Raw genomic sequence first — 12,430 nt, 5'->3', positions numbered from 1 at the left:
AGAATCCAACTCGGAGTTGCTTGGCCCTGCGCCAGGCAGTGAAATTAGTACCCAAAGTGATCTTCAGCATGTACAGTAAAGATTATTCTTAGTTGGTGTAGTTAGTTGATGTATGATGACTGGATTATAGCCTGATATCATCTGGAGGTATCCTGATATAAACACCAACTACTGTAGGTTCAGTTTTCCATAGCTTCCATTCTTGGACAAAGGCAAATGTGTCAAAAATGGCTTATTTCTTATTTCTTAACATATATTTGCGAAACCACTGATTTTACCCATCCTTGTTTTTTTGTGTTGTTGTTGTTTTTAAGTATTACTAGAAATAAATTGGAACCAGGCTCTTTGATCCCAGTTTTCAACACATGAATTTTGGAAATAATCACTCCCAAGTACATTTAATACAGGATGTTTTTAAAAAATCCGGGCTCAGGAAGGTCAACAAAGTGAAATATTTCTTGACAATGGGTCGTCTTTAAACAACACTTTTTAGGAATTGTCTCTTTGGGTTGATCTCCGTTAGCTACTTACAGATCATTTAAGAGGATGGAAGAAATTCCTTGATGCTTTCCTTGAGGTTCTAATTTTTCGGTGTGAGTATAGATCAGGGGTGTCAAACTCAAGACCTGGGGGCCAGATCCAGTCTGCAGGGTGCTTAGAACTGGCCTACAGGGCTGCTGTAGAAACAGCAAAAGACCGGCCCGTGGTGCCTCTCAGCAAAAGCAGAGTTTGGAAGGGCTGCATGTGGCCCTCCTGGGCTCCCGTTTTCAGCTGTGATGGCCTCCTGCAACCCTCTGTCAGCAAAAGCGGAGCTTGGGGTGCCATGCGTGGCCTCAAGCTCCTTTTTCACTGGCAGGAGGCTATCGCGGCTGAAAACGGAGTTCGGGAGCCTGTTTTCACTGGCAGAGCGCTCAGGCCATCACAGATGCCCCTGACATAAGTGACGTCAAGCTGGCCATGCCCACCCTGGCCACGCCCACCCCGGCCCCCGAGGTCAAACACAACCCTGATGCGGCCCTCAATGAAATTGAGTTTGACACTCGTGCTATAGATGGTGCAGGAAGAAACAAGCTGCATCCGTTAAACAAGTTTCTTTGGACAATATGAGGTACAAAGTTGGGTTTTTCCATGAATGGGTTTCAGAAGCATTGCTCTCTCTTCCTAATTATAAGCTGGCTCTGCAACTGTGGGTGTTGGAATCGGACATGACATTTTATTTATAAAATTTATTTCCTGCCCATCTCGTATCCAACAACTCTGGGGCAGCTGACAACACAAAAATGTTGAGGACGACAAAAGAACAAAAACTGTCACAAGCACTAAGTTTCTAATTCTTCAGGTAGACCATAAATCAGGGGTGTCAAACTCACCCGTGGGCCGGATGCGTCATGCACTGGTCACGCCCACAGCCAGTTTAGCGAAGGGGGGAAAAGTCACATGACAACGTGACATCGCGAGTTTGACACCCCTGCTATAGATGATGCAGGAAGAAACAAGCCACACGCCTTATACAAAGTCGTTTGTTTGGATAAAGTTGGGTTTTTCCATGGATGGGTTCTAGAAGCATTACTCTCTCTTCCTACTCGTAGCCTGGCTCTGCAAATTGTGGGTGTGGGGGATCAGACTTGAGATTTTTATTTATAAAATTTATTTGCCGCCCATCTCATATCCAACAATTCTGAGGCGGCTGACAACACAAGAATGTTGAGGACAACAAAGGGGGAAAAATGTCACCTGCCTCATGGCCAGTTGAAGAAACAGATTGACTTCTGCAACTCCACCTTGCTTGAACTAAGCAGCTACTGAAGTCCTTCTAGAAAGCATTGCTGAGCTAATGTCCTAGCGCAGAGGAAAACAGGTCGTTCATTGAAACATCAAACTGACTGCGCTCACCGGAAGATCCCTGCTATCATCAAGGTCTCCCTTCTCAGGTTTTCAGTAGCAGGAATCCCGCCATGCTCAGCCCAACTGTGTTCTGTCTCACGGCGTCCCCTTGCACCAGTTCAAACCACATCAAGTCTCCCTTCTCCAGCTCCACCAGGGCGAAAACTGTTGTATAACCACCGCTGGATTTCCTCTTCTTGTTGTTTATTAGAGTCATTCTGTGGCCATTGCTGAAAACTAGTTGTCCCAAAGCAGGTCCTGGGGGAAACTCGGCACCGACCGCCACCATATAAACCCCGTTATGAGAGGCCTTGAAGTAGCCGCGTTCGTGAGAGTAACCTCCTCCATAGTTAAGGTAGGTGCGGTTAAAGACGGAGGGCTCCTCTTTATCTTCGGCATATTGCACATAAAAAGCCACCGCTGTGTCTGCAGGTAAGAAAATGGGAAAAAATTAGGGGATGCAAACAGAATTCCGTGTAACTGTAGCACTTATGAAGTAACTGTAGACATTCTAGTGAGCTTCTTCCAAACCAGCTTGGAAATGAATATTAAGACATGTAGCAGAGGCCAACATACAGTAGTGGCCAAAATTGTGGAAACCTTTTGGGAAAAGTGTATTTTCTAAAACTAGCTAGTAACACCACTTTTTGGGGGGGCTAGTACCATAAAACTCTATATCAATGGAAATATAATTTAATCAAGAATCTAATGCAATAAATTTTATGAAGGGTTTGCTATTAGAATAGCAGTTACAGTATAAAGAAGAAAAGCGAAACACGTAGAAAAACGAGATATACAAAAATTATCACCATAGAAAAAATGAGATAGACAAAAATTATCACGTCAGTTAATACTTAGTTTAGCATGAATTATGGCCTTACAACATCTTCCCATGGAGTGAACCAAGTCTTTTAGTCCTGCAGCTGTTATAATGTGAAACCAAGATTGAAAGATTGCTTCTATTAACTGGGTTTTATTGCTGGGTCGCTTCTGACTAACAAGTTTCTTGAGTTGCCTCCATCGATTTTCAATTGAGTTAAGGTCTGGGCTATTCCCAGGCCATTCCAGCAGTGGAATAGGATTATCTTGAAACTCAAAAAAAAAAAAAAAAAAGTGACGTTATTAGCCATCAAACCTCAAAAATATACTTTCCCCAAAAGGTTTCCACAATTTTGGCCACTACTGTACAAGATAAAACTTACTCCCAAATTTTTCTCTGATCCAGATTGTGATTCCCAGTTTTCCCCAGTCATCGAAGACTGTCTCCATCTCCCTCTTCCATCCTTGCTACCTCCTCAAATATATTCTATATCTTAACTTAATGGTGATGTCTAGAACTGCACTGCCACAAGGAATTCTAACATCTCGCCATACCATTGGCAGACCCCACAGCTTCATCAACTGAAGTTTCTCCGGGTGATTCTGCTTAATGCAATAATTCTTCATCTCTTGTGTGTTTGCCCTAAATGCTCCCCTGTAGAGAGATGAGAAATAAGGAGTCTGTGCAGGCTTGAGCTGTCAAGGGGTTTGACGTGGATATAAGTGAAGACTGGTGGTCGTCTCCAGTTTAGACAATATGTTGTACATACATATACAAGCACCACCTATGAAACAAAGTGGTTTGTTTGGACAATATGATGCACAAAGCACAACTATTGGTGCTCAGTGTATGGATAAACACAACTCACAGGACCTTCTCTGGATCTGTAGAGGTGGAGTTATCCATAAGTAGATCAACCAGGTCCAAATAGGACTTTTTTTTCTTATCCAAAAGGTGAAAAAAGGATATTTCCCTTCCTCATTCTATGAAGGAGAAAAACAAAGGCCTCTAAAACACAGTCTACTTCTGGGATTAGACACACAACTCAACTGCCAAAGCAAAGCACGAGAAGTCCTGAAAACCTCCCATCCAACATTGTCTCAGGGAAGGAGGTGGACACCAGAAGGTGGCGTCCGCTCTGCATCTCAACAAAGGTTCCTGCAATGCCATCTGGGAAGCAGTTCAGCTTGGGAAGAGGAAGATGGCCAGGAGATGTCGCTGCTACAAAGCAAAATAACTTCACCAGCAAAGAAAAATACTTGAAACTCGAGACTTTAATCAGGCAGCTTCCTGCAGGTCCCTTTTAGCTGTTGCCATCTTATTGATAAACTCCAACTTTTTTTATATAAACTGGGTGGTTATTTTCCTAAGCTTTTAAAAAAAAAAAACTCTGGGTCATTACTGCTCCATATTTAATAAAGAGAGATTTTGAAAGCTAATCAAGGGCAGAGGGTACATTTTTCACTCTGAATCTCTGGTACAACACACTTTTGTAAATAATATGGGTTTTTTTCATCCCAGCAGAGGAAAGTGCATTTGTAGATTATATTCATAGCCTCACATTCTCTTTGTATTTGATTATATAGTACTTGATCATTCTATTCTACCTCCCCAAACAGACTCTGAAACTGAAAATGTGCATTAGTGGTAAATAGATCCAGGTCTTTGACAAAATTTCCTTTTTTAACCAAATCATTTCTTTGGCATTTCCCTTCTGAGATGCACTACAGCCAGTCCTCAATTTACAATCACAGCTGGGGGCTGGAACTTCCCTCGCTGAGCAAGTCACTAAGTGAGTTCGGCCTGATTTTCCAACCTCTTTTTTCCCTGCAAAACACTGGGGTCATTAAATAAATTGTGGATCATTACATGATGATGGATCATTATTTAGTTTCCCCCACTGACTTAGCTTCTTGAATGCAATTATGAGATTACCTAGTTTGGGTAATGAAACATCTGTAAGAAAAAGGTCAAAAAGAACCAAGAGCAACCACAATCCAACCCTGAGCTAGAAATATTCTCTTCTGTTGATATCATCCAATTTGTCTGGCCATCCAGCTCAGTGTTTCATGATCTTGACAAAATCCAGTGACAAAATCCAGCGTGCAAGACAAGTCCACTCCCAACATTCCCAGAAATGGCTACCACTACCACAGCCCTTGGCCCACACATCTGGTGTCCCCCAAGGTTGGGAAACACAAAACTGAGATTTCAATGCCAACCTGCTGAAATTAGCAATGGACATCTAAGGTTTCTGAAATTCCCCAGCATTCCGGATCTTTTCCATCCAGAATCAAAAACTGAAAACCCACCTCCCTCCATCAGTCGTCAATTCGCAAAGCATTCCTGGTCTGCTCTCAAGTTGCCATGGGCAGGAAAGGGGGAGAGGACTGATGGAGCAGTTCAACAGCCACGTTCAAAAGCACATTCCACGCATATCTTCTTCAAGGTGGGATCTCAGATTACCAGAGCCGGCATGTGAGGCGTGGTTTCTACAGAGCGCGAAAGTGCCTTGTTGGAGAATGTGATTTATGACACAGACTGAGAGGCGGGGGAGGGGGCAACAGGGTCAGAGTTGAGCTGTAAATTATTTGTGGCAGAGTTGACTACACTCAGGAAGTTGCTGACATGTTGCTCCTAATAAATAACTGGATTTCTTTTGAAATTTGGCTCGAGGCTCATGAGTTAATTAGGGCATCTGTTGGAACCCTGACATCAGTCTCTTCAGTAAAATTAACAGAATAACAGAACTGGAAGGGTCCTTGCAGATCTTCTAGTCCAACCTTCTGCTCAAGCAGGAGACCGTATACCATTTCAGACAAGTGACTATTCAGTCTCTTCTTAAAAGCCTCCAGTGTTGGAGCACCCAGAACTTCTGAAGGCAAACCATGCCACTGATTATTTGTTCTGTCAGGAACAAATTTCTCCTTAGTTCTAGGTTGACTCTCTCTTTGATTAGTTTCCATTCGTTGTTTCTTATCTTGCCTACTGGTGCTTTGGAAAATAAGTTGACCCGCTCTTCTTTGTGATATCCCCTCAAATATTGGAGCACTGCTGTTCTGTCATCCCCAATCCTTCTTTTCTCTAGACTAGCCATACCAAATTTCTAAAACTGTTCTTCATATGTTTTAGCCTCCAGCCTCCTAATCATCTTTGTTGCTCTTTTCTGCACTCTTTCCAGAGTCTCAACATCGTTTTTATAATGTGGTGACCAAAACTGGATTCAGTATTCTAAGTGTGGTCTTACTAAAGCTTTATAAAGCGGTACTAATTCTTCATGTGATCTTGATTCTATCCCTCTGTTAATGCAACCTATGATTACGTTGGCTTTTTTGGCTGCCACCGCACACTACTAACTCTTATTTAAGTGATTGTCCACCAGGACTCCAAGATCCCCCTCACAGTTACTGCTATTAAGCCACGTTTTACCTAATCTGTACCTGAATATTTGGTTCTTTTTGGCTAAGTGTAAAACCTTACTTTTCTCTACGTTGACTTTCATTTTGTTAGATAGGGCTACTCATCCCAGGACAGGACAGGGAGAAGAGAATGAGAAGGAATCTGGCTGAGGAAAGAAGTGTTCCTCAGTTGTTATAAGGATCAACCTGGACCTTGTAGGGTTATGCTTTCTTCATATCATAAGAGCCGTGGTGGCACCGTGATTAGAGTGCAGTACTGCAGGCTACTTCTGCTGATCACCAGCTGCCAGCAGTTTGGCAGATCGAATCTCACCAGGCTCAAGGTTGACTCAGCCTTCCATCCTTCTGAGGTGGGTAAAATGAGGACGCAGATTGTTGGGGGCAATAGGCTGACTCTGTAAACCGCTTAGAGAGGGCTTTAAAAGCACTATGAAGCGGTATATAAGTCTAAGTCCTATTGCTAGTGCTATATCCACCACCCCTCTCTTAAAATAGTTTTAAATAGCTTTAAATAAGAAATGGTGGCTCAGTGGCTAAGATGCTGAGCTTGTCGATTGAAAGGTCAGCAGTTCAGTGGTTCAAATCCCTAGTGCCGCGTAATGGGGTGAGCTCCCGTTACTTGTCCCAGCTTCTGCCAACCTAGCAATTTGAAAGCACATTAAAAATGCAAATAGAAAAATAGGGACCTCCTTTGGGGGAAGGTAACAGTGTTCCATGCGCTTTGGCATTTAGTCATGCTGGCCACATGACCATGGAGACTTCTTCGGACAGCACTGGCTCTTCGGCTTTGAAACGGAGATGAGCACTGCCCCCTAGAGTTGGGAACAACTAGCACAGATGTGTGAGGGGGACCGTTACCTTTTTAAATAAAAGTACCCAACATCCAGATGTGTTCGGATATCAACCAGGGGTGAAATGCTCCCGGTTCGGACCGGATCGCCTGATCCGGTAGTGATGGCAGTGGGTGGTTCGGAGAACCAGTAGCAAAAATCCCTGCACTCCCCACCCCACGCCCAGCTGAGCTGCGAGATCATTAGAGGCTGTTATTTTACTTTTAAAAGCATTTTTTCTACAACCTTTTCGGCCGAAAAAATGCTTTTAAAAGTAAAAAAGAAAGCCTCTGATGATCACATGGTTCAGCTGGGATCGTCAGAGGTTTCTAAAAACATTTTTTTCTGCAACCTCTTCGGCCGAAGAGGTTGTAGGAAAAAAAATGCCTTTAAAAGCCTCTGGCGATCCCAGCTGAGTTGCCTGATCGTCAGAGGCTTCTAAAAGCATTTTTTTCCTGCAACCTCTTCGGCTGAAGAGGTTGTAGAAAAAATGCTTTTAAAAGTAAAAAAAAAAAAAAAAAGTTGGCCATGCCCACCCAGTCACATTACCCCCACCCCCACCACCAATCCACGCCCACAGAACTGGTAGTAACAAATTTTAGATTTCACCCCTGATATCAACCTATCATATGACAGTCCAGACAATACACAATTATGGCTTATTTACAAATGCAGCAGGGGACATTGGAGAAGAAGTTTAGGAAATCATGATGAGAACATTTTAAAAAGTTGGAAGAAGCCTACCTTCCTTCTGTGTCTCTGCATTTATCTTTTTTCTTCCATTCAAAAGAGCTTCTCTGTGGCCATGGACCTCTTTTTTCTCCCTCAGGATTTGCTGTTCTTGCTCCTTAAGATGCTTCCTCGTTTTTCTGCTCATCAGCAACTGAAGCTTTGCTACATCCAGGCTTACATTTGAGGCAGCCAACTCCTTACTGTTTCCAAACACTTTCTGAAAGATCGCTAGATGTTCTTCAAAGTTTTTTTGGGCTGATACAAGATCTTCCTTCACCTCCTTCACTGAAACACTGAGGAAGTCCCCTAGGTTGGCCTCCGTTTGATTGCAGCAGGAATGAATATGATCCCATTGCAATTCAAATCTCTTCATCTCTTTGGTAAGGTGTCCAATCTCTCTTTTTAGGGTCGTAATATCATGGTATGCTGGATTGTCTAAGGCATCCTCCATGACAGCCTCATGGTTTGGCTCCATATATTCTACTCTACCATGTCGGGGATTGAGGTCAATTTGTTTCTCAGTATCAGGGTCTTTCGAAGATTTATGATCATGTGGATTATTTTCATGATCTGCCTCCCAAAAGTCTATTCTCTTCTTAAAAGACTCTAGTGTCATACTCTGCTTCTTGAGATGGTCTGAAATTAATTTGATGTTCATCACTGGAAGTTGATCTACGGATGGAATGACCTCTTCTTCAGATAGGTGCTCCAAAATTTCCTCTCCGAGCAGAATCTCAAGGGCCTTCTCGTGTCTCAATGCATCCACCAGCAACGAATTGAAAGAACTGTTGAGATATGTAACATGGTCACGCATCTTCTCGTCGGCTTTTTTTAGCATATCAACTTCCTCAGAAAAAACTTCAGAATGGTTTCTTAAGAGAGACAGGCCATCTTGCAGCTTCCAGCTTTGTTCTTGCTGGAAATCCAAAGATTGGTGGATAAGCGGGAAAGCAGCAGTGAGATCTTTTAAACGTGCCTCCAGATATTTTAGATGTTCTCCATGCATCTGAGTGATGTTCTTTAAGTCTTCCACATTAGTACTTGAAGGCTGATCTTCACAACAGCATGTCTTCATGGACTTCTGTAGACTCCAGTAGTTTTCTTGAATATCTGCCAGACTATTATTAAGAGCGAAAATCCTCCTTTCTACATCTTCTCTGTATTCATCGATCATGAGACTCCCTTCTATTAATCGTACACGGAAGTCTTCTATGTCACGTTTTGAGCTGTCTTTTAACCTTGTGATGGAATCAGTTAGTTCTTCATAGTCTTTTTCAGACTCCTCATAAAGGGTCTTTAGCTCCCGAGCATGTTTTTCCAAGGTCTGATTGAAGTTCTGCATATCCATATCAGCAAACACCTCATTCTGATGGCCCAATCGCCTTGGGAACATGGCAAAATTTCTGTTTAGCATCTCAAGCTCACCACGAAGCTTATTTTGCTCTTGTCTCATGTCGGCCAAACTGTTGTTTAAAGCTAATAAAACAGACTGCTGCAGCTTGTGGTGTCTCTTGAGCTTCAGGTCCGTGTCTGCTTTGATCATCGTAAGATTGTAATGGATGGCGGCTTGTTGCAGGTAGTTGTGATGATCCATGTCTCGCTTCATCTGGTCGGCCCTCAGAACATTTGCTTGGACTTTGGATTCGAACTTTGTCCCTAGTTCTTGGAAATCTTTTCTGGGCACAGAACTTTCTTGGAATCGCTCTATGCTCTTCCGATTCGCTTCCACGCTCTGGGAAAGGTTCTGCACAGCAATGGACAGGTCTTGTAGACTTTTATTGAAACTGGCCCAGACAGGATTGAAATGCTCCTTTAAGAAACTGTTTATGTATAGAAAGAGCATTTGCTGGACTTCTGAAACATCACAAACCAAAAATACATTAGCATTTATTTCTATGCTTGATTGATTGCTTCAGACCAGGGGTGGCCTACTGGGGGTTCGAAGGGGTTCGGGAGAACCTCTAGCTAAGATTCTGTGCAGTTCAGAGAACCCCCAAATCCCACTCCTATCTGGCCCCACCCATCCCATCCCGCCCCTCCCAGGAATCCCCACGCAGCCCATTTTGGATACAAGGGCATGCACGGAGGCTTAGGGAGGGCTAAAAACAGGCCTACTGGAAGTTTGGGATGAGGGCCAGAGGGCCTCCAGTCTGGGAAGGCCATTTTCACCCCTCGAAGGCTCAAGGAAAGCCTCCGGAGCCCGGGGAGGGCAAAAACGTCCACCACCCACAACTCCGCCGTGGTGCAGGAGGCTGACTAGGCCACACCCACCATGGCCACACCCACCCAGCATCCGGGCTTTTTGAAGTCCACCACTGCCTCAGGCTGTTGAGAAATGAGGGGTCTTTGGTGCTCTCTGAGCTTGTTTGTTTTCTTCCAGATGTTTCATGACCATAGTACTGATGATGTTGCCTAATTTGGGTAATGAAACATCTGCCAGGAAACACCCAAGCTCATCGAACACCAAGGATACCTCAGTTCTCCTTCTCCTCCTCCTCCTCCTCCTCCTCCTCTCTGCAAACCCCTCTCCCTTCTAGCAATGAAGATGTTATCTAGTTTTGGTAACGAAACATCTGCAAGTAAACAACCAAGGCCAGAGAGCTTCGAAGATCCCACAATTCGACCCTGAGCTACAAATATTCTCCTTTATCGATACTGTTAAGAAATACCTCTCTCACCTGACTGGTGCTGGTCTGTGCCTCCATTTCTGTCGGTGCTATTGTGATGAAAGACTTTCTGTAAGATTCCTAAACTGTTTGTCGTCTGGTGAATGTCATTCTGCAGGTCTTCTAACAGTGCTTCATGACTTTGATGGGCTTCTACAACATCTCCTGAATCCAGCAAAGATGACATTATTTGCAAAGAAGCAAGACAAAGTAAAAACACATCTACCATATTTTTGGGTGTATAAGATGCACTCCCCCCCCCCAAAAAAAGTGGGTGGAAATGTCTGTGCGTCTTATACAGCAAATGTTGCTAAAGCCTCGCCCACCTGCCGACCCCCACCCTTCAGCCTCTGCCTCCCAGCAATTTACCTCCTTGCAGCAAACAGCAAAGAGACTGGTCTGCTTCAGCACAGCCTGATTTAGCACAAGCAGCTGATTAGCGGTTGGATCAGCCTCCTGAAATACCACCTATCAGCTGTTCCAAGCTGCAGGGATCGCCACTGTTTGCTGCCTATTGCTGCTGCCACCTATTGCCGCCTCCGCACACCCCATTTTCGGCCTCCACTCATCCTGTATTTGGCCCATTCCAGGCGGTGGGGATAGGCAGCTGGGGCAGCGATCCCCATTACCTGGAATGAGCCAAAAACAGGACACGTGGAGGCCAAAAACGGGTCATGCAAAGGCCAAAAACAGGATGCATGGAGGTGGCGATAGGTGGCAGCAACAATGGGCAGTGGCGGGCGGTGGCGATCCCCGCAGCCTGGAACAGCTGATAGGCAGTATTCCGGGAGGCTGATCCAACCGCCAATCAGCTACTTGTGCTAAATCAGGCTGTGCTGAAGCTGACACGGCTGTTTGCTGTTTGCTGCAAGGAGGTAAATTGCTGGGAGGCAGAGGCAGATTTTTTTCCCCCTTGTTTTCCTCCCCAAAAGTTAGGTGCGTCTTATACTTCATAGCATCTTATAGTCCAAAAAATACAGTAAATGTAATTTAGCATGGAAGGTGAACCTCCTGATTTAAAAAAAAAAAAAAACCATGTGCACATGTTGCTAATAGAAAGAAGGAAGAAGAATGTTGGTTTTTCTTGCAGTAAATGAAATTTCAAAAGAGCAAGAAATGTAGTTAGTTGTTGTCAATCAATATGGAACACGTTTAAGAAATACATCTTCAAATCAGCAATATAATTTATCTAGGTTTCAGATCACTTTAAAGTCCTTGTTTGCATCATCTTTGTGTACAATAACCTTGAACAAAAGTATACACTCCAAAACACATTAGTATTAATTTTTTTTAAAAAAATCACTGGCACATGGAATGCCCTCATCTCTATCTTGTTTATGTTTTCTTACTGCCTTTCTCTTCCATTGTTCTTATTTTGCTAATGCCTACAGGTGAGCAGTTAAAAGAGATAAACATGGGTTGTAATTTTCAGGCGTGATTTTAATGGGCAATTAAGGACTCTGTAGATAATGTTGGGTTAAGAAACCTCCAGCTTAAAAAGCTGGATGTAGCAGAAGGAGAAGACTCTTCAAAGTCTAACACAGGAGTGTCAAACTCAATTTCATTGAGGGCTGCATCAGGGTTGTGTTTGACCTCAGGGGGGTGAGGGCATGGCGTGGCCAAGGTGGACGTGGCCAGCTCGACATCACTCATATTGGGGGCACCTGTGATGGCCCAAGCACTCTGCCAGCGAAAATGGGCTCCCAAGTTCCATTTTTGGCTACCACAGCCTCCTGCAAACCTCTGCCAGTGAAATCGGAGTTCGGGAGCCTGTTTTCGCTGCCAGAAGCACCACTGGCCAGTCCCAGTGGTGGGCTGCTGCCAATTCAGACTGGTTCGGGCGAACCGGTAGTTGTGACCTGCGGATGGGCCCGCCCCCACCCACCCACCTGGGTGCAATCCTGTTCTATATCATTGTGTTGTTTGATGCCGCACGTATGTGTGGACAGTACGCGCAAGCAAATTCCCATGTTTTGTGACGCACACGCTCACATTTCCAATGCTGGGCAAACTGGTTATTACGGTATGTGACGCCCACCTCTGGCCAGTCCTTTGCTATTTCCAGGGCTACCCCGCAGG

The 12,430-nt window shown here is 44.2% G+C and overlaps 1 protein-coding gene across 1 annotated transcript in view; it reads right to left on the bottom strand.

Annotated features, from left to right (window-relative positions):
* Window positions 1–370: 370 nt before the first annotated feature.
* The window catches only part of MMRN2 (multimerin 2), a 34,392-nt gene continuing 22,332 nt past the window's right edge, over window positions 371–12,430 (bottom strand). Inside the window, exons 5-7 of the mRNA XM_034435385.3 lie at window positions 10,364–10,516; window positions 7,698–9,539; window positions 371–2,310 (exon numbers count right to left, since the gene is read on the bottom strand). Coding sequence (XP_034291276.2) covers window positions 1,928–2,310; window positions 7,698–9,539; window positions 10,364–10,516 — 2,378 coding nt within the window. The 3' untranslated portion in view covers window positions 371–1,927. The remainder of the gene's footprint in view (window positions 2,311–7,697; window positions 9,540–10,363; window positions 10,517–12,430) is intronic.

This window comes from Pantherophis guttatus, chromosome 6 (assembly GCF_059756535.1).
Source record: "Pantherophis guttatus breed Tessera chromosome 6, ASM5975653v1, whole genome shotgun sequence".
NCBI lineage: Eukaryota > Metazoa > Chordata > Lepidosauria > Squamata > Colubridae > Pantherophis > Pantherophis guttatus.
This window is presented reverse-complemented; position numbering and strand designations above follow the sequence as displayed.